The sequence below is a fragment of the Ochotona princeps genome, chromosome X (genome assembly GCF_030435755.1).
Source record: "Ochotona princeps isolate mOchPri1 chromosome X, mOchPri1.hap1, whole genome shotgun sequence".
In the NCBI taxonomy this organism is placed as follows: Eukaryota; Metazoa; Chordata; class Mammalia; order Lagomorpha; family Ochotonidae; genus Ochotona; species Ochotona princeps.
In genome coordinates, this window is record NC_080865.1 from 89252004 (window position 1) to 89279540 (window position 27537).

The window sequence follows — 27537 nt, forward strand, 5'->3', positions numbered from 1 at the left end:
CTTTTAGAGACGCTGCAAACTGTGTGGCACCTGGGGATGGGTGGCACAGGGACAGGTTCCAGGGAGACCATCAAATAACTGAAATTTCCGGCCAAGGTTTGGAAAATGGTGGCACCATGAATGGAAACAGGCAAGCGATGATGGCTTTTTTGTTTTTATTACAAAGGGAGTGTGAGTGTGTGTGTGTGTGAAGTGGATCAGGTGAGCCCAGAGGTTGGGGGGTGGGGGTTCGTGCACTGAGACTTCCAAGATTTACCCGAGTCAGGGGTGGGGTGTGCAGACAAAACCTTTGAGTAGTGACCTTCTTGAAATACTTACATGGAATGATCAGAAAATTGTCACAATAAACTGATTTTATTAGAAAAAAAAAGGAGAGAAGGCACTTTAATGCCACGCGGGTAGTAACTGCACCCGCACAACCACATACACTCCCCTCTCCACAGACGGGGAGGGGAGAAGAGAAAGTGGGAGGGGAGAGAACGGCCAGGGGAGGTAGTTAGGTCAGGTGGATGGTTTTGTGCCCAGTCCTGAGGTCCCGAGGCACGGATTCACATTTACCAAATTCCCTGGAGAAGAGGTGTCCTGGAGGCCAATGTTTCTCAACCTCGTCCGGCCCTAACCTGGGCGGGAAGGTGGCAAGCTGGTTCACAGAAGGGGGATGGGGAGCAACAGTCCCATAGCCACGGGAGGGGGTGGCAAAGTCCCCTCCCTCCACCCCAGGCGAACAGCAGAGACTGTGCATGCAGGAGGAGCTACGGAGGTGGCTCTGAGCTAGGTCACTGCCTGGCTTGCCCTCAGTGGCACATGGCAAGTGGGAAGGATCAGCTTGGATCTTGGCTGGGACTGGCTGCTTCTGGAGGGGCACTTGGTGTTTCTCAGAGCACCTGCCACCATGATGACTGTGGTAGGCAACGAGGCAAACACACACAGAGTCTGCAACCAGCCTGTGCCCTGGGTTCCTAAGGCTTGCTTCTCTCCCTTGCTGAGTGCCATGGTCTCCTCCAGCCACAGCATCCCTTGTCCTGATGCCATTATGCGCCATCAGTCCTGTGCAGTCCAGAGTGTCAAAAACTCAATCTAGGTTTCTATAAAGCAAATTCAAGGATGCTTTCCCTTAACAAATCCCCACCTCTGTGGTTGAACCCTGGAGGGACAGACAGAAAGGCACACACCCCCTCCAAAACTAGAGTTCACGACCATGCCCTTGTTCTCTCCAAAGAAGCTACAAGATAGACCCACAAGCCACAAGTATACACACACATGCATACACACCAAAAAAAAAAACCACCCAGAGAGATTCACATATGGGGCCATCACCCCATGTAGGGAACAGGGACAGGGAAAGCCAGCCAGGCACAAGGACTCAGAAGCCTGGGAGTAGCCCTGCCGGCAAGCTCGCAGGTTCGCAGCTTCAAAGGCTATACCTGCCATTACCAAGGAGCCCATTTGCCTGCCAAGAGAATATCCCCTTAGGGCTCTGGAGTGCCATGGTCAGATGTCAGGAACCCTCCACCTGGGCATGGTGAGACCGAGCAGGGCTGGGGGCCTGGGGGCCTGGGGCTGGAGGGGTGGGGGGTGGGTGAAAGTACTGAATCCTACTGAAATGTAAAGGGTGGCCATGCTACATAAGTCAGCCCATCCCACAATGCTGCTCTGCTGTGCTGGCGAGCTCACACTTCTCACCACCTGCTCATTTACATGTCACGGGACTCCATCTTAATGAGTGAAGTGGGGTTAAAGGGAGAGAAGGGGGCTGGGGTGGGTGATGTGGTGGGCAGGCTTCCAGCTGTGCTCATGCTAGGTTCAGCCATTGGGAAGGACCCTGAGCCTGAGGCAAGCTCAAGTTCAGCCACTGGGGTCAGCCCAACAGAGGGGCGTCTGGGCGGAGAAAAAGTCTGGCTCCCCGTAAGGCTTGCATTCTGGGGAGCCCTGGAAATGACCTGGGCTGGGAGTGGCTGAACATGAGCCTGATCCCTCAGGAGCTCCCTCAGGGTCTCTTCGGGCACCAGCAGGCCCTCCATAGGGGCCCCGGTCACAGTGCCCTGCACATAGGAGGAGGACTGCAGGGGGCCCTCCTTGACCCCTGGGACTGCACCGGAAGTCCTGATGAAGGCAGCAATGACAGTCCCAGGGGGCTGGGAGCTAGACCCTGCTGAAGAGGCGCCCGAGACTGAGGTGGCTACAAGGTGGTTGGTGGGCTGGTTGGCCCCTGTCAGGAGCTGCGGGAGCCCACTGAGAATCAGCGGGGTCCCTGTAGCTGTAACCTGGCTCTCTTGGAAAGTGGCATTCAGAGGGAAGGAGGCCTGCAAGGTGAAGGTGTCCTTGAACGTGCTTGAGGCAGGAGGCACACTCTGCAGCACAAGCTGAGTGGAAGTAGTAGTACTGGCAGGAGGCCCATTGGTCAGCACTGTGGTCAGCGGGATGGTCTGCAGGGTCAAGGCTGAGCCTGATGCCACCGGTGCCACTCCCAGTTGGATGTTGGTGGGCACAGCCGCCGCCGCCGCCGCCGCACTGCGAAAAAGGATGGAAAACAGAGTTGCCTAAGGCAGTAGGCTCGCCCTTGTCTGGCCAGCCAGGAGGGTGTGCTCACAAGGAATAGAGCCCGAAGGGGTTCTCTTCCTTCCTGGTTGTCTTAGCTAGCCCCAACTGAGTGTTTAACATTCCAAGTGGCTGATGGCTAGGCAGGCAGTTCACCCTACGGCGAAACAGTACACAGACTGAATACCGACTCTCTGGCTTTGCAGCTTGAGGAAAGAAACTGAGGCAGGGGCCCCCCGCTTACCCCCCAACTCCCCCGCAGCGCAAGGGACCGTAAGCACTAGAGCAGAGACTTGGCATCCGAGCCGGGCAATATCCGAGCTCGCCATCTCTCCCTCTTTCCTACCTCCCCACCCATTGAAAGAGCATCTGGGCTCCCCAGGATGGGCTAGAGAAGGAGTGGACATGGTGATCCACACTCCAGCCACTTCAGGGGGCAAATGGGAGGTTCTGTGATGGTATCCCAAGGCGCAATTTCAAAAACAACCTGAACCCCCCTCATAACTCAAGGGAAGAGCTGTTAGTGGCCTTGGTGTCCTTACCTCCCGGCTATGGTGAGTTTGGCCTGGGTGTCTGGGACAGAGACCAAGATGGCAGAGGTAGTAGGGGTCTCTGAGTTTGCAGGCAGACCCTGTTCCAGGCTTGCAGACGGCTGCAGGCCCACATGCTGCAGCTTCGGCTTCTCCCAAGAAGAACTGGCCTTGCCCTGGGGGGCCGCTCGGGCCGACATCCTGGAGCTGACGCGACGGCTACCATTGCTGCCGCTGCTGCCACCAGCACCATCACCAGCACCGCCACTGCCGCCAGCACCGTCACTGCCGCCGGCACCGCCACTGCCACCGGCACCAGAGGAGGATGCAATGGCCTGTGAGGGCCCTCCTGGGCCCTCCTTTTTCTCGTCCTCATCTTCAATCACCACCAGATCCTTGGGCATCTCCTTAAACTGGTACACCAGCCGCTGTCCTTCCACCTTGGCCAGGATGCCCCTCTGATAGTAATACCTGAGCACCAGGGGGAGGGACAGAGTTAGCCAGGGACTGAGTAAGGGCGGGGACAGGGGCTTCTCTCTCTTTCTCTCTCTCTCTCTCTCTCTGATTTGTACAAAGTGCACAGACAAGGGACCGAGGTATAATACAAAGGGGGCTGTGCGCAGGGGCAGACATAGCAGGCAGAGGGCAGGGCAGGGAGAGAGACTCCTAGGACACAAGGAGCCGCAGAGAGGGGCAGGGAGCATCCCCCCCACACACACCCCTGGAGCAGCTGCTTACCTCAACGCCCGTCCCATGGTCTCGTAGTTCATGTCCGGCTTGTTTTTCTGCTTCCCCCACAGCTTGGACACGGCTTTGGAGTCCACCAGCTTAAAGATGCCTTTCTCTCGTTGGGTCCACTTGATGTACTTGGGGCAGGTGTTGCGGTCTTGCAGGAGCGCCAGAAGGAACTCCCATAGGTACACACTGCTGCCTGCGAATGGTCCAGCCCCAGCCCGGAGGGCAGCGTCAGGAGCCAGCCCAGGCAGCACCCCAGCCGCCTGTCCAGCCAACTCCCCAGGGCTTGCCACCATACCTTTGCCGTCCTTAGATTTCTTGCGGATGGGGACGCTGGGATCAGTAACAGGCGATGTACTGCGGTTGTTCTTTGTCTTCCGTACTTCGGAGGTGGGGGAGAGGCAGGGAGAGCAGGATGAGGCTGGGGCTGAGGTGAGGCCAGGCTCCTGAGCTAGGGGGCTCTGGAGCTGGCCAGGCAGGTGGACCCAGGTTGTTGGCCCTAGCCCCAGCCTGCAGGTACCTGCACTTGCATCTGCTTATGCGGGTGGGTGGGAGTGGGGTGAATGTGGTGGTACTTGGGTAACTACAATCCGGTGCAGCCTACCTCTGGAAGGGCCAGACGGCCTGAAGGCACCGTGATCTGGTTGTGTAGATCAGTGCAGTGCTGGGGTTCAGTCACCATTAGGACAGGTGAATCAGTAACACAGGGACTTGGGAAAGCCCAAAGTCCTCCTCATATGTGGCCTCGGTTTCCTGAGCTTGGCGGTAGAGAGATAAGCTCACCGTGAGCTCTGGCTGCGCGTCCAGACACTAGGGGCCCGGGGACTGGCCAGAGGCCCACGCCTGCAGCCGGGATGCTGCCCACCCTGAGCACATGGCTATTTCTGGGAGAACTTAGGTGTGTGCACAAGGCAGACAGCAGCACATGGGCCATAGTGGGCTGTTGAGCACACACCTGCTACGCCCAAGAAGCTGTCTTCTTTGTATGGGGACTCTCAGGCCACTGGGCCCTTGTAACCACCCCGTAACCCCCTCCACGCAGCCCCTTGAAGATACTCATACACACACACACACTCTGGCCTTACTTCTCTTTTTGGATTTGCCGGTTTTCTTGGCATGGTCCTCCTCGGAGATCTCCAGGTTGAGCTGCTGGTTGTCACTTCCACTCACACTGTGGAGGCCGGAGGGCTCCAAGGTGGTCTGCACACAGCTGGACAGAGTAGATTGCACAGGCTCGGCTTCTGGGAGCATTTCGGAGGGACTGACTGCAAGGAGAGAAGGCTGCGCTAGGTGGGGCTCAGGGCAGGGCTCCTGGCGTGTGCTCCACCCAGTGGGAGGCGGCTCTGGACACAGGATACACCCAGAATAGCCTCCTGTGTTCTGTAGTGGCCACCAACTAGCCCCGATCAGAGCCCGGTAAAGTTCCAGCTGGCATGCAGGGTCAAGGGCCACATGAACTTAGCCATGGATGCATTTCACAACCCCAAGGGGCCTGAGGGATCGTTCAGCTTGGAGGCCAGCGGCAGGGTAGAGCAAGTTAAGCCTCTTCCTATAGCACCAGCATACCATATGGGTGCTGGTTTGTGTCCTGGATGCTCCACTTCCCATCCAGCTCCCTGGTGATGGCCTGGGAAAGCAACAAAAGATGGCTCAAAGCCCTGGGCCCCTGCACCCATGTAGGAGACCTGGAAGAAGCTCCTGACTTCTGGTTCCAGCCCAGTACAAGTCTAGCCATTGTGGCCATTTGGGGAATGAACCAACAGATAGAAGGTCTCTCTCTTTCATTCTCCTTTCGTAACTCTGCCTTTCAGATAAAAATATTTCTTTCCATTTGAAAAGCAGAATTATAGACAGGAGAGACAGAGAAAGTCTTCCATCTCCTAGTTCACTCCTCAAGTAACTGCAAGAGCCAGAGCTGAGCCGATCTGAAGCCAGGAGCCAGGAGCTTGTTCCGGGTCTCCCATGCAGGTGCAGGGTCCCAAGGCTTTGAGCCATCTTCTACTACTTTCTCAGGCCACAGGCAGGGAGCTGGATGGGAAGCAGAATAGCCAAGACATCTACTAGTTTCCATATGGGATGCCAGTGCTCGCAGGAGATTCAGCCTGTTGAGCCGTGGCACTGGCCCCAAAGAAATACATTTAAAACAAACAAGCAAACAAAAAGAAAGCATTGAGCTCAACTCCTCTGCTCTTGTGATGAGATGGACCAGGGATGGCAAGTCACATGCCCCAGTGGCACACAGCGTGGGAGCCCTCAGTAATCTTGGTTGGATCCTCAGAGAAGATTTCAATGCCTTTCCGGGAAAAAAGCAGTCTGTGGGAGACAGGGAGCTTTTGTCCTGTGATGGGGGTCTGATGAGGAGCAAGGCTCATGCCCTGGGGACTCCTGGCGACTTGGGAGCCAGGCAGGAGGAACAGGGAGGTATTTTCTGATTAAATCACAGGCTGTTGTTTGCCTTGGTCTTCCCAAGAGGCATACACGTGACATTGTTGCAGACACAGTGCAGGGCGGACTCCCAGAGGCTGGGAGAGAGGAAAGGGCAGGGGTGACTCTTCCCGGGAATAGAACTGCAGTCCTCTAAGGCGAAAAGAAGCCTGGAGATGGGCAGTGGTTCTAGATCAAGCATGGCAGAACTTCATGCTGCGAGATGGTCTCTGCAATCCATTTGGGGGTCATGTATATTCTATCCACAAGTTCAAAACTGGCAAGCGGGCCCGGCGGCGTGGCCTAGCAGCTAAAGTCCTCGCCTTGGAAGCCCCGGGATCCCATATGGGCGCCGGTTCTAATCCCGGCAGCTCCACTTCCCATCCAGCTCCCTGCTTGTGGCCTGGGAAAGCAGTCGAGGACGGCCCAATGCTTTGGGACCCTGCACCCGCATGGGAGACCCGGAGGAGGTTCCTGGTTCCTGGCTTCGGATCGGCGCGCATCGGCCCATTGCGGCTCACTTGGGGAGTGAATCATCGGACGGAAGATCTTCCTCTCTGTCTCTCCTCCTCTCTGTATATCTGGCTGTAATAAAATGAATAAATCTTAAAAAAAAAAAAAACTGGCGAGCAACCAAAATTCAAAAACTCACCCCCTGGTCGTCTCTCCCTTGGCTGTGGTGCCCTCGTGCCCCTCCCATACCAGTCCTAGCTTGATGATGACTTGTATGAGCGGCACTTCAAAAACTTCATGGAAATGGAACACCCAATTTCATTTGGATACAAAACAAAAACAAACAAAAAGGAAACTTGTGCCCCAATTTCTCAGGCGATATATTTTCCATGAATTTTTTGAAGACCCCTTCCTCGTAGATTTGTGGCTGTGGGTATGTAGGGCCAGGGTGCACACGGGCCTGAGAATCCAGTACTTGTAACTTAACATTCTCAAAAGGAACATTTGTGAGGCACGAAGGCAGGGGTTGAGGGAGGGGTGCTCTTTCAGACTTACAGATCTGTTTCTCGTCCAGGGTGTTACTGGGAGATTCCACATTAAGCAAGACTTCAGTGGTGGACATGGTGTGTGAGGTGGCTTCATTGTCATCTGCTTCCAGTTGCATGAGGATGTGGGGGAGAAAGGAACAGTGCTCAGTGTCCAGGGCAGGGGCATTCTGGGAGCCGGGGGTGGGTGGTGGGAGGCCCAGGAGCCACTACAGACCTGGGGTCTAGGGGACAACGGTGTGGAAGGAGGCAGTGTCCCACCCGCTTACACAACCTCTCCACCCCGCTTCTGGCACCCCACCCCGTGGGGCTCCCTTGGCATAGCTTGCTCCTGCATGCAGCGTAACACTCGGAGCTCCTTGTCTTGGGAGCTTGTCCATTCTGCCTGGTGTTTACTGATAGACACGGTGACCTGGGTTCCCTTGAGGCATAACTCTGTTCCACACCCCACCTTCGGCATCCAGGCAGAGAACAGACCTGCCAGCAGAAAACTGCCCTCGAGGACCTGGTCTTGCGCCATGCACAGGGTCCCGTCAGTGATGACACCATTGTGAACGTCATCCAGCTCCAGGCCCGAGTAGAGATGCAGCAGTTCTGGGTAGGGTACCTGCTCCACGATCACAGCCGGGAACACGGAGGGATCTTCCAGCTGTGGATGAGGAGGCAGAGGAGACAGATGGTGCTGGGCTCGTTTGCCCCTTCTTAGAAGCCTTCCCCACCTTCCCTTTATCTCTGGAGCCCTTGCCTTTGGAGGGGCTGGCTGGGGGCTGCCCTTTGTAGTTTGTGTCTCTTAGTCTAGGTCCAACCTTTGAGGGGCTCTTGATGAATACAGATGGGTTAGTTCTAGACTGCCACCGCTCAACTAACTGGGTTAGGTTGCTTGCAGATCTGGCATCCCTTAATCTGAGAATTGGTTCCAGGCTCGGCAGCTCTGTTTCCGATCCAGCCCCCTGTTAATGTGCCTGGGAAGGCAGTGGAGGACAGCCCAAGTGCTTGGGTCCCTGCACCCACATAGGAGGTCCAGATAGAATTCCTGACTTTTGGGTTGACCCAGCCCTGACTGTTGTAGACATTTGAGAAATGAACCAGACAAACCAGCAGATGGAAGACTCTCTCTCCTTCTCTCTCCCCTCCCTCTCTTGCCCACTCTCCATCACTTGGCTCGCCAAATCAATCTTTCTGTTTTCCCAAACAGTGCAATCACAGCTGTTTTCTTTTACAAAACTTCTAGAAGGAACTATATAAGGATGCTACTGGTAGTTATATTTTAGTTCTCTTGGGTGATTTTCTCCCCACTTCTTTCTACTTTTCTGTTTTCCACATTTCCTATCCTTAATCCTTCTTCATTACACTGTCTTTGTGCAATTTTCATCAGTGTTTTACTCAGGAGAACAGGTTGAGAATGATTCTCCGCCAGCGACCCTGAGGAATCAGGTTTAGCCTTTGACAGTCAACCTGGCTGAACCAAGTTCAAGGCAGTTCCAGGGGCCTCAGGCAGGGTTATAAGTGATCTCGAAGATGGTCCAGGGCACACAGGCAGGGGGAGTAGCCAAGGCTACCATGCTCTCTGGAGGTGTGCACCATAAGAGCCATTAGCCATGGGAGGTTATTTACATTTCCTTGTAAAAAATTCAGGCCTTCCACTACCTTCACCACATTTCAAATACTCCCATAGCTACAGGTGGCTAGTGACCCCAGACTGGACAGCATATGGAATAGTTGCAATATTCCAGAAGATTCCATTGGATTTTTACTGATCTAGAGCAAGACTGCCTGGGTTGAGACCAGGCTATATTTTAGTAGCAGTATGAAGAGAGGCAAGCTGCCTAACTATTTTGTATATCAGTTCCAACCGCACAGAGCTGTGTAAACAGATGGCCACAGGAAAAGCCCTCTGCTCAGGGCCTGGCCAGCTGTAAATCCTGGGTAAGCACCAGCTATGAGGAGCTTTTGAAAAATCTGACATTTTATTTCTTAACCTGGGCTTGTTTTATAGTTATCTAATCATCATCCTGACTTACATACTCTTTTGTATTCATGACATATTTTGCAATAAAAATTGTCTCCTACAAAGAATGAAAAGGGGTTTTGGGGGGGTGGCTGGTGCCATGACAGAGCAGCTGAAGTCATTGCCTGCAATGCTGGCATCCCATAGAGTTGCTGATTCAAGTTCTGACTGCTCCACTTTTTTTTTTAAAGATTTATTCATTTTATTACAGCCAGATATACAGAGAGGAGGAGAGACAGAGAGGAAGATCTTCCGTCTGATGATTCACTCCCCAAGTGAGCCACAACGGCCAGTGCTGCACTGATCTGAAGCTGGGAACCTGGAACCTCTTCCAGGTCTCCCACGCGGGTGTAGTGTCCCAATGCATTGGGCCGTCCTCGACTGCTTTCCCAGGCCACAAGCAGGGAGCTGGATGGGAAGTAGAGCTGCCAGGATTAGAACCGGCGCCCATATGGGATCCCAGGGCTTTCAAGGCGAGGACTTTAGCCGCTAGGCCACACCGCCGGGCCCAACTGCTCCACTTTTGATCCATCTCCCTGCTCAAGTGCCTGGGCAAGCAGTAGAAGATGTTCCAAGTGTGTGGGTCCTCACCACCCAAGTGGGAGACCTGGATGAAACTCCGGATCCCTGGCTTCAACCTAGACCAGCCCTGGCCTTTGTCATTTGAGGAGTGAACCCAGTGATTGAAAAATCTATCTCCCCCTCTCTCTATGCAACTTTGCCTTTCAAATTCACAAAATAAATCTTAAAAGAGTGAAAGGGAAGGACCCGGCGCCATGGCCTAGGAGCTAAAGTCCTCACCTTGAATGCGCCAGGATCCCATATGGGTGCCAGTTCTAATCTTGGTCACCCTGCTTCCCATCCAGCTCCCTGCTTGTGACCTGGGAAAGCAGTCGGGGACGGCCCAAAGCCTTGGAACACTGCACCCACATGGGAGACCTGGAAGAGGCTCCTGGCTCCTGGCTTCAGATTGGCTCAGCTCTGGCTGTTGCGGTCACTTGGGGAGTGAATGGACAGAAGATCTTCCTCTCTCTCTTTCCTCCTCTCTGTATATCTGACTTTATGAATTAAAAAACTCTTCAAAAAAGACTGAAAAGGAAGTGAGAAGGTACAAGCCACAGCAGAGATAGAAGACCAAAACTGTGGCGGGCTGCGGACCCCTTCTCTGGAATGCTTGTGACCAGAAAAGCCTTTGATTCCAGGTGTGTCTGTTTTGTTCTGTTTTGTTTTAAGATCCTGAAATATCTGCACAAACTGCCAGAGAGCATCTCTAATCCCAAGATCTGAGAGTGGAAACTTCAGAGCCGGGTCATGACTCAAAGGGTTTTGGATTGCAGAGCATTTAGGTTTTCAGATGTTTGGATAAGTGTTGCTCAACACATACTTTGAAGTGCTGGGGCAGGGGGAGGCAGAAGGCAGGGAACAGCTCTCTTTCTTTTTCTTTCTCTCAGATTTACTTATTTCACTTGGAAGTCAGAGTTATAGAAAGAGGGGGAGAGACGGAGCTTTTCCATCTGCTGGTTCACTCCCCAAATGGCCAGAATGGCCATGGATTGTACCAGGAGCCAGGAGTTTCTTGCAGGGCCCCCAGGTGGATGCATGGGTCCAAGGACTTGAGCCATCCTTTGCTGCTTTCCCAGGCCGAAAAGCAGGGAGCTGGATAGGAAGTGGAGCAGCCAGTACTTGAAATAGCAACTATCTGATATGCTGGTGCCGCAGATGGAAAATTAGCCTGTTATATCAGCACACTGGCCCCGGAAAGCTTTTCAGGGAGATGTTCAGGTTGCAGAGAACTGTTTGTGAGATCCGAAAGATACAGCATTGGTGGGGGAAGGTGACTGATAGTTTCAAGTCTTGGAGATGGCAGGAGAGAGCAGATGAGGCCCAGGGCTGGGTCGCTTCCTCTGGGAGAAAGAGGGACATTTCCCTCTCGCAGGTGAGCAGGGAGGCAATGACAACAAGGGGTAGTAAGGGTAACAGGTGAGGAAGTGGCATTGTGACACAGCACGTTAAGCCACTGCTTGCAATACTGACATCTTAAATCAGATTGCCTGTTTGAGTCTCTAGCTGCTCTGCTTCCGATCCAGTTCCCTGCTAATGCGCCTGGGAGGGAGCAGAAGCTGGCCCAAGTCCTTGTGGCCCTGTACCTGCACGGGACACTCAGATGGTGTTCTTGGCTCCAGGCTCCATGACTGGCCCAGCCCTGCCTGTTGATTGGGGTGGGATCTACTTCCCTCTCTTCTCTCTGCCTGTCAAATAAACAATTTAAAAAACAATGTAGAATCCAAATGTCTAAAGGTTAAAGATACAGGCCACCATTATGGCACAATGAGTGACGTTGCCGCCTGTAACCCATTTCAGAGTGCCCGTAGTCTGCTTCTGATCCAGCCTCCTGCTAATGCGCCTGGGAGGGCAGCAGAAGGTGATCCAATTACCCAGGCCCCTGCCACATATGTGGGAAACGTGGCTGGAGCTCTGGGATCCTGCATTTGGCCTAGAGCAGCCCTGGCTGTTGCAGGCTTTGAGCCTGTCTGGCTTGGGAAAGCGGTCTGCTGAGGGTGAATGGGGTAGGTTGGCAGGTAAGGGTAGCCTCTAGGAAGAACAGAAACACTTGTTAGGCAGACCAGATGCACATAGAAAAATTACAAGTAGCATTAGAAACCCATGGCGGGTTCACTTTTTTTTCCCCGTTGTCTCCTGCCTTCTCTGGGAGGCTAGGCTTGCCAGTGCTGTTTAATTAAATCCAGTAACTTGAGGTGAGGAGCGGGACAGAAAGTGCAATGCACACAAAGACCACTAGGGGGCAACCTTTGGCAGGACTCCAGAGATCGACAGCTTTCCATCCTCGAAAGGATTTATAGGGTACAGAGCTTTCAGTGATAACCCAGTCAAAGCTTTTCTAAGCAAAGATGGGAAAGTAGCAGTTGGCACTGTGGCACAGTAGGTAAAACTATGGCCTATGGTGCTAGCATCCCATATGGGCACCAGTTCAAGTCCCAGCTGCTTCACTTCTGATCCAGCTCCCTAATAATAATGTACCTGGGAAAGCAGTGGAGGATGGCCCAGGTACTTGGATTCCTGTACCCACGTGGGAAACCCAGAAAGATGCTCCCCCCCCCAAAAAAAAAGAAAAAAAAAAAAAAAGAAAGATGCTCCCGGCTCCTGATTTTGTGCCAGCCCAATGCCAGCCATTGTGATCATTTGAGGAGTCTGACAGTCCCAGTCTCGGGGGGCACCCTGTAGTTCCAGAACAGTGCTGTCTCTCCCTCTAGCTAAGTGGGTGTTCCAGCAGCTTTCTCGGTGACACTAAGGGGCAAGGTCTCATGCACCTGCTCACTCCTTTTCCTAGCAGCTCCTTAGCAGATTTGGTGGCTAGGCATGGCATGTAGGAGACCACTGCCCTCCATGCGCCTGTTGACTATGGACGGGCCCTCTGTGAGTGACTGATTGGCAAGTGGACCTGGCACCCTGAACACAGGAGGTGCTTCTTCAGTATGCGCAGGGTGCGTCTGCCTGCCTCCCAGCTTCGGCTGCATGGGCTTTGTTCTCCAGGGCCTGTTACCTGGTGGATGTCATCCATGCCGTTGCTTGCAAATTCGAAGACCAGGTCACTAGGCTGCAGGGTGACAGCCATGCTGTTAGGTCACACAGCTAGTAGCAGGGTCCCGCAGGAGGGCCCAGGGGGAGAGAGGCTTGGGGGGCTTCTGGATGCAGCGTTGCCGTGCCTCGGAGCCTTGAACCTGCGCTGAGCCAGTAAGATCGGAAGTGGAGACAGCTGCAGCTTGTAGGGGCCTAAGCCGGGTTCAAGGATGCATGCTGAGCTGAGCCAAGTGCAGGAGCGACCTAGGGACAAGGAGAGAGACAGGGCAATGAGGAAAGTCACGTTCCTTGCCCTCTGCTGCCAGAGCAGAGGGACTGTGGCCCACCAAGGCAGACTGCCAGGGGCAGGATAGACAACGGTAAGGGGAGGGCAGTGGGAAAAGGGGCAAGGAGCAAACAGGAAGGAACCAGGAGAAGAGGCAGTAGACGCAGTCCCTGCAGGGGTCAGTGGCCAGGCCTCGATGCCCCCCGACACCTGCAGCCTCCCTCCCTGCCGCTGAAGGACGTGACCCGGAGACAAGGGCTCTCTCTCTCCACTCTGAAGACTAATGCCTGAGTCCCTTGCGCTGGGGAAGGCATCGTGGCAGTGAGGCAAGGGGTGGCCAGTGCCCCTGGCTGTTTACCTTAGGGAGTGGGGGGATGGGGGAGCTTAGTTGGGAGGGACAGACTCTATAGAGAAGGCAAGATTTCTTGCTGTGGACACTCTGTGCGTGTGTGGGGTGGGGTTGTGCTTGTCAGGGCTAGCAGCTGGGTGGGGGGAAGGGCGCCCATCACCAGCCAGGCCACGCCTCCAGAGGAGAACCTGGCCACAGAGGGCCAAGTGGGTTGCTGCGTGCCCTTCGTGCTGCACCCCTGCCCCCTACGGCTGCCAGCGAAACCAGCCTCAGCCACTTTGTGTGGGTTTTATGTTCTCTGCTTGGCTGTGCTTTCAGTTTCAACATTGCATTGTGGCTCTGGGAACCTGGGAGCAGAGGCCCGGCACCCTGGGATCTGGGGGAGGTGGCAGGGAAGCAGCGACCATGCAGCATCCCAGGGCCGGCACAAGCCACTTTTCCAAGAGTCTTTCGCTAGCTCACATGCGTGAGCACATCTTGCTGCCCTCCACCCCGCCCCCACACACACGCACTGGAGGTGCATGCCCCAAGCCCATCTCTGCAGCTCAATGCCCCTGTCGGGCTGTGCTCTGACACGTTACAGAGACTAGCAGAGTGGGAAGTGTCACACCCTGTCCACCCTGGAAGCCCCATGGCTGGCCTGATCCATCCCTCCAGCTGGCCTGCTCTCCCCCCTCGGCTTTGCAGTGAGCTGGGGAGGGCCATGACACTTCTGTTTGGAGTTCACAGGTGTCTGTGGAGCCAGCATAGCAGGAGAGAGTCATTGGTGCCCACTTCCAGGATGGCCAATTGTCCCCCAGGGTTGGGGCGTGGGGAAATGAGGAACTTGAGAGGGGCAAAAGAGAGGAAAGGGGGGAGCACGGGTGACCTCCCCAATGACCGCTGTCCCCGATGGGAGACACCCAGGCCTCTCCCACTTCCTTTCCGTTAGCCCACAGGGCCAGCCCCAGCTTTGCCCCACCCCCGCCCTCACCCCCACACCTTTCCAGCCCCACGGGCAAAAAAAAAAAAATGCTTGGAGAATACCTTGGGCTCCACTCTGTTCCACCCGCAGGGTCTGAGTCAGCCTGCAGCTGAAGGAGACACGGGAGGCTGCACCCTCACGCAGGCAGGCCTGCCAGCAGGCACCTGGACTCCGCACTCCCTGCCCTGGTCCCACCCAGTCCCTCACTAAGCCTCCCGGGGCCATTTCTGCTTGGACAGTCTGTCCCTTCGCTTCAGCGCCCTCATGTGGATGTCTGCATTCCGCAGCTGCAGCCCTCACACCGTCCTGCCTGCCCCAGGAAGAAGAGCATTTTCTGGCCGAATCCAATAAAAGGTGATCACTTTCACCTAATCCCACTCTATCTAAATCTGAAACTCTGTGCCTGCCTCACCCAGGCCAAGGCCATTTCGGTGTAACCCTTCCTTTCCGGTTTGCATGTCTCCTGGGCTTCCCTTTCACAGATGGGTGTTTCATCTGTGCAAGGTCACAGCCGGTTTCAGTGCCTGGGGGATGCCTGTGCGCCTTCCTCACCTCCAGCAGTCCACAGTGGTCTCCTGGAAGGCAGGGACCACTCTGTTGGCAACTAAGTGCTTGCTCAGCACATCGCCCTGGGCCCCGCATGGAGCAGCAGCCACTTCTTGTCTAATCACCCCTCACTGGGAGACTGGTCGTGTTTGCTGAGCATTCTTCTCAGCTGTATGCTTCCAGGTCTACACAGGATGCAACCAGCACTGGGGACTCTTGCTCCCATAAGGCTGAGCAAGGCTGAGCGAGGCTGAGTGAGGTTGAGTGAGGCTGAGCGAGGCCTGCATCCCCTACGAGGTCCCATCTGGAGACTTGTGCACTGTCCTCATTATCTACGCTTTGGGCACTGTCTCTGTTTACTTTGCAAGTGCCATTTGGGAGGTGTGTGTCTGTGTGTGCAGGGTGCGTGCATGAGTCGCAAGTGTGGGGACATGTGCGTGACAGTCACTGTATCCCACTGTGGCCAGCAAAGCTGCAAGCTTGGTTCCTCCTTCACAGAGCCAGGAGAATGCTCAGCCCAAGCTCCTGCTGACTGCAAGAGGCCTATGCTGGAGACCAGGGTGGGCTGGCTGCAGCCTGAAGGCTGCCCCTATTACAGGTGAAAAGCTAAGGTGAGGCCCAGAAAAGCTAAGGTGAGGCCCCCACCTTCACCCCCAACACGCACACGCGCGCGCGCGCACACACACAACACAGACAGAGTTCACTTTGTCAGGGAGCAGTAGGGAGGGGAGGCAGCCAGAGCAGTGGCCATCAACAAGGTGTGGAGCAGTGAAGTTTAGATCATCCCAAGCGCATGAGTCTTGGACCTGCTTCTTATCCACACTCAGGACTCAATTGGTGCAGTTTCCACCAGTCCAGGACTCTAATCTGCTCCTGCCCCGATGCTTACGACCATGGCGTGCTCAGGCTGCAAGTAGCTACCCTCCCCTCTTGGCCAAGGCTAAGAAAATTCCCTCCCCACCATGCCGTGGAACCTTCCAGTCCCAAAAGCTTTCCCCTTCTCTTCCCCCCCCCCCACTTTGAGATGTTTTGAGGATTTGAAAGTAAGAGGTGGAGAGAAAGGCTCATTTGCATGTTCACTTACTCTCTGCCCCGAGGTCCCTCAAAATAACCTCCCTCTCCCAAGAACCTGAAACCAAAGAAGCCACCAGCAGGCAGGCCCTCCCTCCACTCTGTTGGAGGCTAGAGAGGCCCATGCTGGGGAGGCCACTCCATCCGGCCAGGATCCTGCCTCCGTGGCTGCAAGCAGGACATGCATGAAAGCAGACACTTTGTTCAGAGAATTGAGGTGCCTGGGAACCTGCAGAAACTAAGGGATGCTTACTCCCCCAACCGGAGTACAGCTCACAGATGGCTCTGGTTGCCATCTGCTTGCCAAGGTGGTCAGAGTTCGTGGGCTTCCCTTCCTGTGGGTTTTCTCCCTCTCTTCCAGGGCCCTACCCTGTTGAACTAAAAGCAAAGTGTCTGTGGCAGCGCAGGAGTCAGTGGGTTTAGTGGGGGAGCCAGCATGTGAGGGCATGAGCATTAGCAGCCTGCAGGTGCTGCAGGTGCTGGCTCTCTGGGGCTCTGAATGAATTTCCTAATCAAAGAACTATGGAAGCAGCTTGGACTGCTCCATTGTAACCACAAATGGCCGGTACAGGGCCCTGCTGGGGTTGTCGCTGGAACACACAGAGCAATGGTCAGCACCACCCACTCGGGCCTCCCTTACAAGCAAGCGGCTCCTGGGCAGAAGCCACATCCAGTCTCCACGGAGTGATTGCCAATCTGCGCCTGCGTGCCTTAGGCCAGAGGCTCTCCCAGAACGGCTCGGAACAATCGTGCCATTTTCCCATGGGGCCAGGATACATGGGGGCCAGATGGCCAGCCGGGCCCCAACGCCACCGTCACCACTTCTCCTTCCCCCAGAGCTCCTTGTCCTTGGAGCCAAGCTCTCACCCCTGAAATACCCTGTCCTTCATGAAAACCTTTCTGGAATTCTCTGGAAAGGAAGTGACCATTTCCTTCATGCCATTTCCCACTCCCTCGACACCCCTCCCCCACAACCACAAACAAAATGGAAACTACCCTAGGAACAGCTGTGCCCTCTACTTAAAAACAGCCCCTCCTCCTCTGGCTAGGCGTCATCAAGCAGCCAAGGCGCCTGCTGCCCTACCGTAACCAGCAGAGAGGCTCTGCAGCCCCAGGCGCAGACAATCCATCCATTGGCAGGACTCAAACCCATAACCTTGGCCTGGCTCAGGCCCAACTCTGATCAGCAAGCGAGTCCTCCTTGAGCCGGCACCCTGTGTCAGCTCCTTCTCTGTTCCTTTCCTTCCAATGCCCCCTGTATTTGACATGAAATTAAGAAGAGGGAGGGCGAGCAGGCCAGAGTTTTGCAAGCTTTTGTTGGTTGGGGTTTCTCTGCTTATTTACAAGAAACCCAGTTTCCTTCCGCACCCCTGGGTCACTGCCTGATTCCAGCTCATGGTTTGTCACACTCCCATGGTGAGGTGGGTCTCCTCCATATCCCCCTCACCCGTCTTCATCCTCTGCTCCCCTCTTCCAGGCTTCCTCCTCAGGCCCACAATCCATCCCAGGGAGAAGGTGATCAGGGCTGCGGGAGGTGGCAGGCTGCAGGCTGCAGGCAAAGAGTTGTCTAGCTTTACTCCTGGGGAAAGAGGGGGTGGCAGGGTGGAGACCCATGGCCCACCCACGATGGTGTCTACCGCCCAGGATGAGGGAGGAGAAGGAGGAGGATGAGAAGGGTCATGCTCTCCTGGCTGCAGCCCCATGTGACTGTGACCTTGAAAAAGCCACCCATCTTTCTGGGCTGTGCTTTCTGTCATCCTTCAAGTGGGTGAGGGTGCAGGGTCATGGAGCCTTAGCAGGTGCTCAGCAGGCAGTCTTGGGCGAGTGAAGGTGGCGGGTGGGAGGCACTGTGAAAGCGAAAATTCACTCATCCAGATGGTGAATTCCAGGCCACCTCCCAGGCAGCAAGGGGTCAGGGCCCCAGTCTGCGGCCTTGAGAGCCCCCGAGGAGCTCCCGAACCCAAGAGAGGGTGGGACTTAGATGGTTATTGGCTGGGAAGGAACCGATTCCTGGCTTGGGTTGGGGACCCTGCACGGAGGGGCAGGCTGGTGCAGTCCCCTGCCCTCCCCACCGTCAACCCTGGCCCAGCCCTCTGGGTTGTGGTTATGTAGCAAGAAGAACAAACACTACAGACTCCCCAATAAGGGAGGAAGGAGGGGGGGAGGGTGGCTGACAAAGGGAACCGCTGGCTTCAGTGGCCCTGAGAAAGCTAAAACAACGCCACCTGGAGGTGCCTGTAGCCACTACACCTACTCCACTGAATGCCAAGGACAAGAGGCGGAATAACAGAAGGGCCACTACAACGTCCGCAGAGCCTAAAGGCATGAGTTTTGACGCCAGCAGAGCTGGTTCCGCCTTAGGGTTTGTGCCTACCACTTTCCTGAGAAAGGACAGGATTGGGGCGGGCTCTTAATCAAGCACTTGAGACGCCCTGAGACTGAGCCCTGGCTCTGCGCCCCATGGCAGCGTCCTGCTCACGGCGGCCCTAGGAGGAGGCAGCAGTAGACAGCCAAAGTCATTGCATCCATGACACGCACGTGCAAGAGCTGGATGAGCTCCCAGCCTGGGCCTCAGCCCAGCCCCTGCCATCACAAGCATCTGCAGAGTGAACCAGTGGATGGGAGACTGGTCTGTCTCTGCCAGATAATACAAGAAAATGTCCAAGATATCATGCAAAAAGAAAGGGAAATGGAGATGGTGAGTCAAAATGAAGGCTGAGAGGGGTAGAGGAAAGACAAGCAGTGTAAGCACTGGGAGAGGGAGGGGCTGGGAGAAGCTACAAAGTGGATAGGATGTGGATGCATCAGACAGCGGAGGAATCGAACATACATATATATACACACATATATATGGCTGGCGCTGTGGTATAGTGCTAAAGCCACCGTTAGAGATGCTGCATCACAGGTGAGCAGTTTGAGCTCTGGTTGATCTGTTTCCCCCTCCAGCTCTCTGCTAACATGCCTGAGAAAGCAGGGGAAAATGCCCCAGGAACTTGGGACCCTGCACCCATATGGGAAAGAAAAAGGCTCCTGGCTCCGGATCAGCCCATCTCTGGCTGTTGTGTCTGTTTGGGGAAGTAAATCCTCAATGTAAACTTTTGTCTTTCCTTTTCTCTGTAACTCTGCCTTTCAAATAAAAATAAATATTTTTTGTTTGGTTTCTTTTGTTTGTTTTTAAAGATTTATTTATTCTCATTACAAAGTCAGATATACAGAGAGGAGGAGAAACAGAGAGGAAGATTTTCCATCTGATGTTTCACTCCCCAAGTGAGCGCAACAGCCAGTGCTGTGCCGATCCGGAGCCAGGAGCCAGGAATTTCCTCCAGGTCTCCCACGCGGGTGCAGGGTCCCAAGGCTTTGGGCCGTCCTCCACTGCTTTCCCAGGCCACAAGCAGGGAGCTGGATGGGAAGTGGAGCTGCCAGGATTAGAACTGGTGCCAGTATGGGATCCTGGTGCGTTCAAGGTGAGAACTTTTAGCTGCTAGGCCACAGGACCGGGCCCTCAAAAATAAATCATTAGAAAAAGAAAGCCATCCTCTAGGTGAAGGTAAGAGTGGGTCTGTGAGCACAGGAGGTGGCAGAAGACAAGTGGGTAGCTCTGGAACCTGGGGGATGATTTTCTTAGCCTCCAAAGGAAAAAGCTGATAGACTATAGGGTAACAGCCTTGCTGTAGAGACCCCCAAATGTGTAATGGTTCCACTGTGAAAATGGTACCAGATATGCGTGATCAGGGCAGTGAAAAGGACTGACCTTGAGTTTAAACTCATACATTTTATTTATTTTTTTCTTTGCTTATTTTAAAAAATGTATTTATTTTTACTGGAAAATCAGATTTACAAGGAGAAGGAAAGACAGAGAAAGAAAGATCTTCCATCTGCCGGTTCACTCCTCAAGTGGCCACAAAGGCCAGAGCTGAGCTGATCTGAAGCCAGGAGCCAGGAGCTCTTCCAGGTGTCCCATGCGGGTGCAGTATGCCAAGGCTTTGGGCCGTCCTCCACTGCTTTCCCAGGCCACAAGCAGGGAGCTGGATGGAAGCAGGGCTGCCGGGATTAGAACCAGCACCCATATGGGATCCCGGCACACGCAAGGTAAATGACTTCCTACTAGGCTAGTAGGACTAGCCACTAGGCTACTATACTGAGCCCAAGCTCACAGTTTAAAGATGGGATTATCTTCCAAAACCCAGGTTTAATGAGGGGACAAAAAAATGAGGACCAAAACAAACATTTTGCTAAGCCTTGGTCTTATCTGGGTCCGTTGGCAGGAGGGGCCTAGGCAGGTGTTCAGCTGTCAGACAAGCCAGCAGCCTGATCTGATGCAAGTCCAAGGGGATTTCAAAAAGTTCACGGAAACAATGAAATGAAATGAAGTTTCTTTTGTGGGAGAAAAATAGGAAGGGAGGATGGAAGGAAGGAAAAAAGAAAAACAAAGATAGAGGCCTGGAGCCAGTTCGTATCCTGGCTGTTCTACTTTCCCTCCACCTTCCAGCTCCCTGCTTGTGGCCTGGGAAAGCGGTCGAGGACGGCCCAAAGCCTTGGGACCCTGCACCCACGTGGGAGACCTGGAAGAAGCTCCTGGCTCCTGGCTTCAAATTGGCTCAGTTCCAGCCATTGCAGCCACTTGGGGAGTGAACCAACGGATGGAAGATCTTCCTCTCTGTATATCTGCCTTTCCAATAAAAATAAATAAAATCTTTAAAAATTAAAAAAAATGTAAAAGTCATGCTTAGCTAAGGATCCACATCCAAACATTCCACTGAATGGATTGGCCCACGGGTCCTCTTTTGCCAACCCCTGCTTAGGTCTAAGAGGTGAAGAGGAGATGAGAATTAAACCAGGCGAGGAAGGCTTAGAAGAGATGGCGCTGGCTTCAGATCTTGAAGGATGTGTGAAAGTTGAATTGACAGAAATTGAGGCGGGAGGGCTGGCGCAGTAGCCTAATGGCTAAAATCCCACCTTGCACCCTCTAGGATCCCATATGTGCACTCGTTCTAATTCTGGATTCTCTACTTCCTATCCAGCTCCCTGCCTGTGGCCTGAGAAGGCAGTAGAGGACGGCCCAAAGCCTTGGGACCCTGAACCCATGTGGGAGACCTGGAAGAAGCTCCTGACTCCTGGCTTCAGATCAGTTTAGCTCTAGCAGTTGCGGCCACTTGGGGAGTAAATCAGAGCATGGAAGATCTTTTTCTGTTTCTCTTGCTCTTTGTAAATCTGACTTTCCAATAAAAATAAAAAATAAATCTTACAAAAAAGAAAAAAAGAAATTGGGGCAGGACATTGGACCGGGATGGGAGTAGCATAAACAAAGGTGCACACGCGGGGAAATCATGGAAGCTCAAGGTATTTGACACATGCATGGGTTCATCATTAGTTACTGGAGTACTGTAGCACCAAGTACCAGCCTTGTGCCAGGAGAAATGCCCTTAGCTTTGCCAGGTGTGGGAAGTGGCCCAGAGGGAGTGGGCACTGGGGAGTCCCCCAGCCCGACGCCTCATGCACATGGGAGTCCCGGATCCGAGCGAGAAGGCTTGCATCGGTTTCTAGGACACACGCCAGCAGGGGCCTCAGCAGACAACATGGTCCCTTCAATAAAAGTTATCTGCCTTAATATCCTGTTGGTGCTTAGACTGATTACCCTGGCTTCTAAAAGACCCACTAATGAATTTAATTAGTCTCTGGTCAGTGCTGCTGCTCCCTCCCTCGCTCCCTCCCCTGACAATGGAAACAAACTGTCCCTAGGCTAGGGGGGCAGGGAGATGGCACTTTAAAGTGAGCCTGCCAGGGTTCTGTGAGGGTCTTCAACATGTTCATGAAAAAAGCACATTTATGGACAAAATATGCACAGATTACTTTCTTTTCTTTTTTTAAAGATTTCATTATTTTTATTGGAAAGCCACATCTTTCATCCGCTGGTTCACTCCCCAAGTGACTACAATGACCGGAGCTGAGCTGATCCAAAGCCAGGAGGCCAGGAACTCCATCAGGGTCTACCACATGCACAGCAAGGGCCCAAGTTCTGATCATCTTTGCTGCTGTCACAGGTCAATAGTAGTGATCTGGAAAGGAAGTGGAGAGGCCAGGACACGAACCTGTGCCCACAGGGGATTTTAGGCATACAAAGTGAGGATTTAGCCTTTGAGCCATCCAGCCGGGCCTGTGACAGGATTTTTATGGGTCCACAATGCCTAAGGAATTTACTACGTGATCCTTAGCCTGGCGGTTAAAATCCTCGCCTTGAACGCACCAGGATCCAATATGGACACCGGTTCTAATCCCAGCAGCTCCACTTCCCACCCAGCTCCCTGCTTGTGGCCTGGGAAAACAGTGGAGGACACCCAAAGCCTTGGGACCCTGCACCATGTGGGAGACCGGAGGAAGCTGCTGGCTCCTAGCCTCAGATCGGCTTAGCTCTGGTTATTGCAGTCACTTGGGGAGTGAATCAGCGGATGGAAGATCTTCCTCTCTGTGTATGTGACTTTCCAATAAAAATAAATAAATCTTAAAAAAAAAATAACCTACGTGATCCTTAACACGACAAGTGTGCTGGCCTTTAGCTTGAGAATGTCACAGAAGGCTCGTGATGGAAGTGCCTAGGGGGGAATGGTAGGTCAGTACGTACAAAGCCAGAGGCTTTGTATGCTGAAGTCTGTCCTGCTCCAGGGTCAGGACACCTGACTGAGGTCTGAGCAAGTCACTTCCTGGCATGTTGCCCTTTGCCTGGCGAGGGCTTTGACCTGGATGTAGTGAGACCCTCAGTGGGCTTTAGAGAAAGCCAGCGACCTGTTGCAGTTGCTAGTCACCTAGTTCTGAGTAGGCTTGGTCTTGATTGCTTCATTGTTGCTGCCGCCACCACCACCACCGCTGCTGCAGCAGCTCTCACAGAAGACCTCCCCCCTTGCCTTGCCTGGCTGTGGTTTCCGGGCCCACACCCCTGGGCCCCCCTGGCTCTCAGCGCTCACCTGCTCCGCCCACTCTTCCCTTGCCCTGACCTGCCTGTCCTGCTCTCTCAATTTCTCCCCCTACAAACATAGCCTTTTCTGAGCACACCACCTGCCCCCGCCCCCTGGCTCCTGGCAGTCAGGTGGCTCAAAAGCCTCCACTTTGCGGTCGGGAGGCAGGGCAAGGAGTCTCCCCTGTCCCCCCACCTCCCAGGGCCCATGGTAGATACACAGTAAGTGGAGCTGGAGACAGGGCCAGCTCTCCCCGCACCCCTGCCCTGCCAGAGGAAACAGCCCCTGGCTGCCACTTCCTGTCCCAGGGGTTTCAGCAGCTTCCCCTACAGGCCCCTGTCACCCGCCCCCTTCCCCCGTGGCTTTCCCCACCCCCACCCCAGCCCCACGCAGGTCAGAGAGTGCAGAGGGGAGGATCCTTCACTGGAAGGCAGATCGGACAGCTGGCTACACGGGACGGGGGGAGGGGGAGACGCCCCAGTGGCAATGCCATCAGCCTGAGCTCGGCCACCAGCGCTGTCTCCATGTCCCTGACCTGTTCACTGATGAGTAAAAATGAACTAGTCACTTTGGGGGAGGAACTTCAGAGGGTTGGATACACAATCAGAAATTAGAAATGCTAAGGTCTGTTCCCAGTATGTGGAGGGACAGGCTGAAGCCATAGGACCTGGGGCAAGTCATAGGCCAAGGAGAGAGGCAGGTGACACAGAAATCAATGTCACTTTATTACCTGTAAGGGGGCTTCCTGTCACTAGTGTTTATGGACAGAGGCAACAGTAGAGAAAAAAGTATTACATCATATGTAGGTCAAGGGTAGTGGCATTTTCCGGGTGACGGAGCAGGGAATGCTCACATTCCACCGCGGCTGCCTATGTGGCGTGATCATTTAGACTTGGTCAGTTCCTCCCAGGGCTTTTTGCCGTGGGCCAATGTGCCTGTGAGGGATCCTGTTGAGAGTGCCTAATGATCTATGGGGCTGTCTAGGACAGCACCACAGACCAATGCCCTAACGAGGGCAGCGGTAAACAAGTTCAGGAAGTGTCTTCCCCTTGGGACTAGGCTGCGTGTCCTGCCTGCGGGAGTGACCTTTTAGTTGATTGGCTAGGTGTTATATATAAGCAGGTTGGGTCCTGGAGCAGGGGGGCAGAAAAAGAGGGGAGAGAAAGAAGGAGCAGATGGCTTTCCTGTTTGCATGCTGCCTGGTGGAATAAAGAGTTCCTACACATTCACTCAGCGTCGGGTTTTCTTCCGTGGGTTCGGAGATTCCCCGACATCTGGTGCCGTGACTCGGATCCGCTTCAGCTGGTAAGCCGCAAAACACGGGACAAGGTAAGCAACTGAGCGCACAGCTCAGGAAGCCGCACACGTGGGAAAAAGGTAAGTAGCTGAGCATAGGCTCAGGAAGCCGCTTTTGCGGGGACGCGCGCGTCAGGTTCATAGGGTAGTGACGAGAGGTTCACGGGGTAGGGACGAGAGGTTCGCAGGGTAGCGAGCGATGAGAGGTTCGCAGGGTAGCGATGAGAGGTTCGCAGGGTAGCGACGAGAGGTTCATGGGTAGTGACAAGAGGTTCGCAGGGTAGCGACGAGACAGCCTTCGGTCAAGGAATAATACCGTTCAACATTATGGTGAATCTATCTTCTAGTATGTGTATGCAGGAGCTGTTATGGAAACTGTTGAAAAAACATGGTACTCCTGTGAAGGCGAAAACGGTGCTTGCATTTCTGCAGACAGCAGGTAGGGTTTCCCCTTGGTTCTTAGATGCAGGTCTTCTGACTCTGCCCCAATGGGAGCGCCTCGGGAGAGACCTTCTGTGGGCGGAACGGAAGAGTCCGTTACCGCCAGGAACCATTGGTTTCTAGACCTTGGTTAAGCCATGTCCTACTGAACGATCAGGTAAGTTTAAGGAAATCTTGTAGGAAGGGGAAGAGCTGTTGCGAGAAATGCAAGAGGAAGCTTCTTCAAAAGCAGCAACTAGTGAGTCAGGAGGATCAGATTCAGAGGAGAAAGAGGAAACCTCAGGGAACGAATTGGATGAGCTGGTGGAAAGACTAGAAACTGTGTCGGTAAGTCATTCAAAGAAATCCTGGGTACCTAGACCCCCACCAGGAGACCCACCCTTGGCGCCTATGGCTCCTCCCTGGACTGGTGATTGGGATGTATTAGGGGTCCGGCCACGCGACCTCAATGTGGAGGAGAGGCAAGGTTGGAGAGAATTGCGTGGCCCTGGGCAGGTCTTTCCCGTACAGGAGGACCAAACCCCAATCCCCCTGTACGCTCCTGGGTCCCACTAGATTTCAAGCTAGTGAAAGAGTTGAATTATATGCTTTCATTTACCATTTTGTTTACTAGGTTCCACAGTGATTTAAATCATCACAATCCAATATACAGAAATCAAATATCTTTCTTTAAATTGACTAATGATTCATCCTTTTATAGAAAATGTCATTGACACTTAAAGTCATTTGATACAAGCTAATGAATTCTTCAGCATTCCTTCAGAAAAGTAAAAAAGAATTTGAATAGTATATTGGTAAATCTTGTAACATACAAACTTGAACAATGAGAAGAACTATTTGGGTCTAAGTTCATGCTTATAAGCAGAAAACGGATAAATTACTAGAAAAAATATTGACAACATGAGATCATAACACTTTGGAATAGGTTTTAGGGACTTTGCATGTGCACCTGTGCTTGTCTTTCAGTTCTTGTTCACTCTTACAGTGGTATTTATTCATCTATACTTGAACCTCATGAAATAGTTCTTTTATTGTTCACATAATAAATGAACATTTAAGAGTTGTATAGACAAATGGGATGCAAAATTTACTGCAGTTTTTATATATACCCGTGTATCTATATATGTATATATCTAGGAAGGCAAAGGGAAAACCTGAAAACGGTGAAGAGAGTATAAAATAGTACCTGAAGATAATTATAAAGGCCTTTTAAACCAGTTTAGGTCATATCACAGGTGATACTATATAACCTCATCATATCAACCTAAAATTAAGAGGCTTCAAAATGTACTTGCAATGAATACATTCAAAGCAAATATTGAAGCCCTCTTACTGTGTAACTGGTATATAAACTTTATAGTACATTTGCTTTGGGATGTATTAGAGAATATGTAGTCTTCCGTTAAAAAAGGAACATTCTGTTACTGCTGTAAGTAAATCATGAGATGACTGTTCTTCAAAAGAAAGATTTATTTTTTTGTCGTTATAGTAAACGCTGTTGTCACGAATGTTTCTTATTAGATATAATTAGAAGAATGGTGATTTATCAAATTAGCGAAAGAGGAAATTATTGTATAGCATGTTTTGTACTCCTAAACCAAAAAGTTAAGATGCTCTTAAAATTGCATTGGGAAATGCTAGATATCCAAGTATATGAATGTTCCTAATTTTCAAGAGTATAAATTCTGTTCTAAATTTGCTATCAAACATTCCACTGGCATTCCCTATAATTCCACGGGTCAGGCTATAGTGGAACGTGCTCATGCCATACTCAAGATTCTGGTAATTAAACAAAAAGGGGGAGTAGGAGCCTCCCTCTTCCCCAATAGCCCAAAACACCAATTAGCTCTTGTTACATGTATGTTTAATTTTTTGATTTTGGATTTGCATGGCCGCTCTGCTCCTGAGCGGCATGCCTCGGGCGATGGCCCCTGTAAAGACTGGGTTATGTGGAAGGATGTCCTAACAAAAGCATGGCGAGGCCCGCATCCTGTCTTACGACAGACGTGAGGTGCAGTTTGTGTTTTTCCGCAGGATTCTGAAGGACCAGTGTGGATACCTGAACGTCTGACATGTGTGGTGAAGGAGCCTCCTCAAGATGAAGCCCCCGATGTGGTGGATGCTAATGACTGCACTGACAACGAGCTTGGCAGCGAACAGGCACGACCAGGACCTTCACCTGTGGATGATAGTGAGGGCATGGCTGATGCCCCTGCCAGTGACCAATAACAGCCGTATATTGCCTATGTTCTTTACCAGCAATGAGAGTATTGGGCTGCCCACTATCCCTTGGGATAATAAATCGGTACCATAAGGAACATAAGTATCATCTTGCCTGGTACTGTGTGCTTTCAAGCCCGGGCCTATGCTATAAATGAGACTCGACCCTGCGTCCTGATGGTGGATCGGACAATAGGGAGGTTTCAGGATAACCCAACTGATGGAGTAGCTATGACCATGACTGCCACCGTTCCTTGACTCTGCCCGCAAGCTGAATGTGGCAATGGTCTGTGACCAGAGTACATCAGATACTGCCATGCTGTGCTGGTGTTTGGAGATGGCCCCCGGAATGGACAGGATGTCAAAGTACTGTGTCACCCAGAAGAGCGGCCCCAGGTTTTGCTGTGACAAATTTGTTTTCCATCTTTTCCAACTCAACCTTTTTTGGGTATGATTATTCATATTGTGATCCTGCTCAGTGTTTGCTCAACCTTGGAATGCCTGAGTACTGTGTACCAGCAATGGTGGCCGCTCAGATATATCAGCATTCGCTTCGGCTCGTGGGACAGTGATACAGAACTGTGCCTATATCTATAGTAACT

The 27537-nt window shown here is 52.9% G+C and overlaps 1 protein-coding gene across 5 annotated transcripts in view; it reads right to left on the bottom strand.

Moving 5' to 3' along the window:
- Positions 1–797: 797 nt before the first annotated feature.
- Positions 798–27537, bottom strand: part of ELF4 (E74 like ETS transcription factor 4) — a 46678-nt gene continuing 19938 nt past the window's right edge. For 4 of the 5 annotated variants that reach the window (XM_058658254.1, XM_058658255.1, XM_058658256.1 and 1 more), the window contains 8 exons: positions 12796–13076; positions 7703–7874; positions 7236–7328; positions 4889–5068; positions 4102–4185; positions 3807–3999; positions 3081–3539; positions 798–2511 (listed from right to left, as the gene is read on the bottom strand). In XM_058658254.1, coding sequence (XP_058514237.1) covers positions 1695–2511; positions 3081–3539; positions 3807–3999; positions 4102–4185; positions 4889–5068; positions 7236–7328; positions 7703–7874; positions 12796–12867 — 2070 coding nt within the window. In that variant the 5' untranslated portion in view covers positions 12868–13076 and the 3' untranslated portion in view covers positions 798–1694. The remainder of the gene's footprint in view (positions 2512–3080; positions 3540–3806; positions 4000–4101; positions 4186–4888; positions 5069–7235; positions 7329–7702; positions 7875–12795; positions 13077–27537) is intronic. The other variant, XM_058658257.1, reaches the window with a different exon arrangement.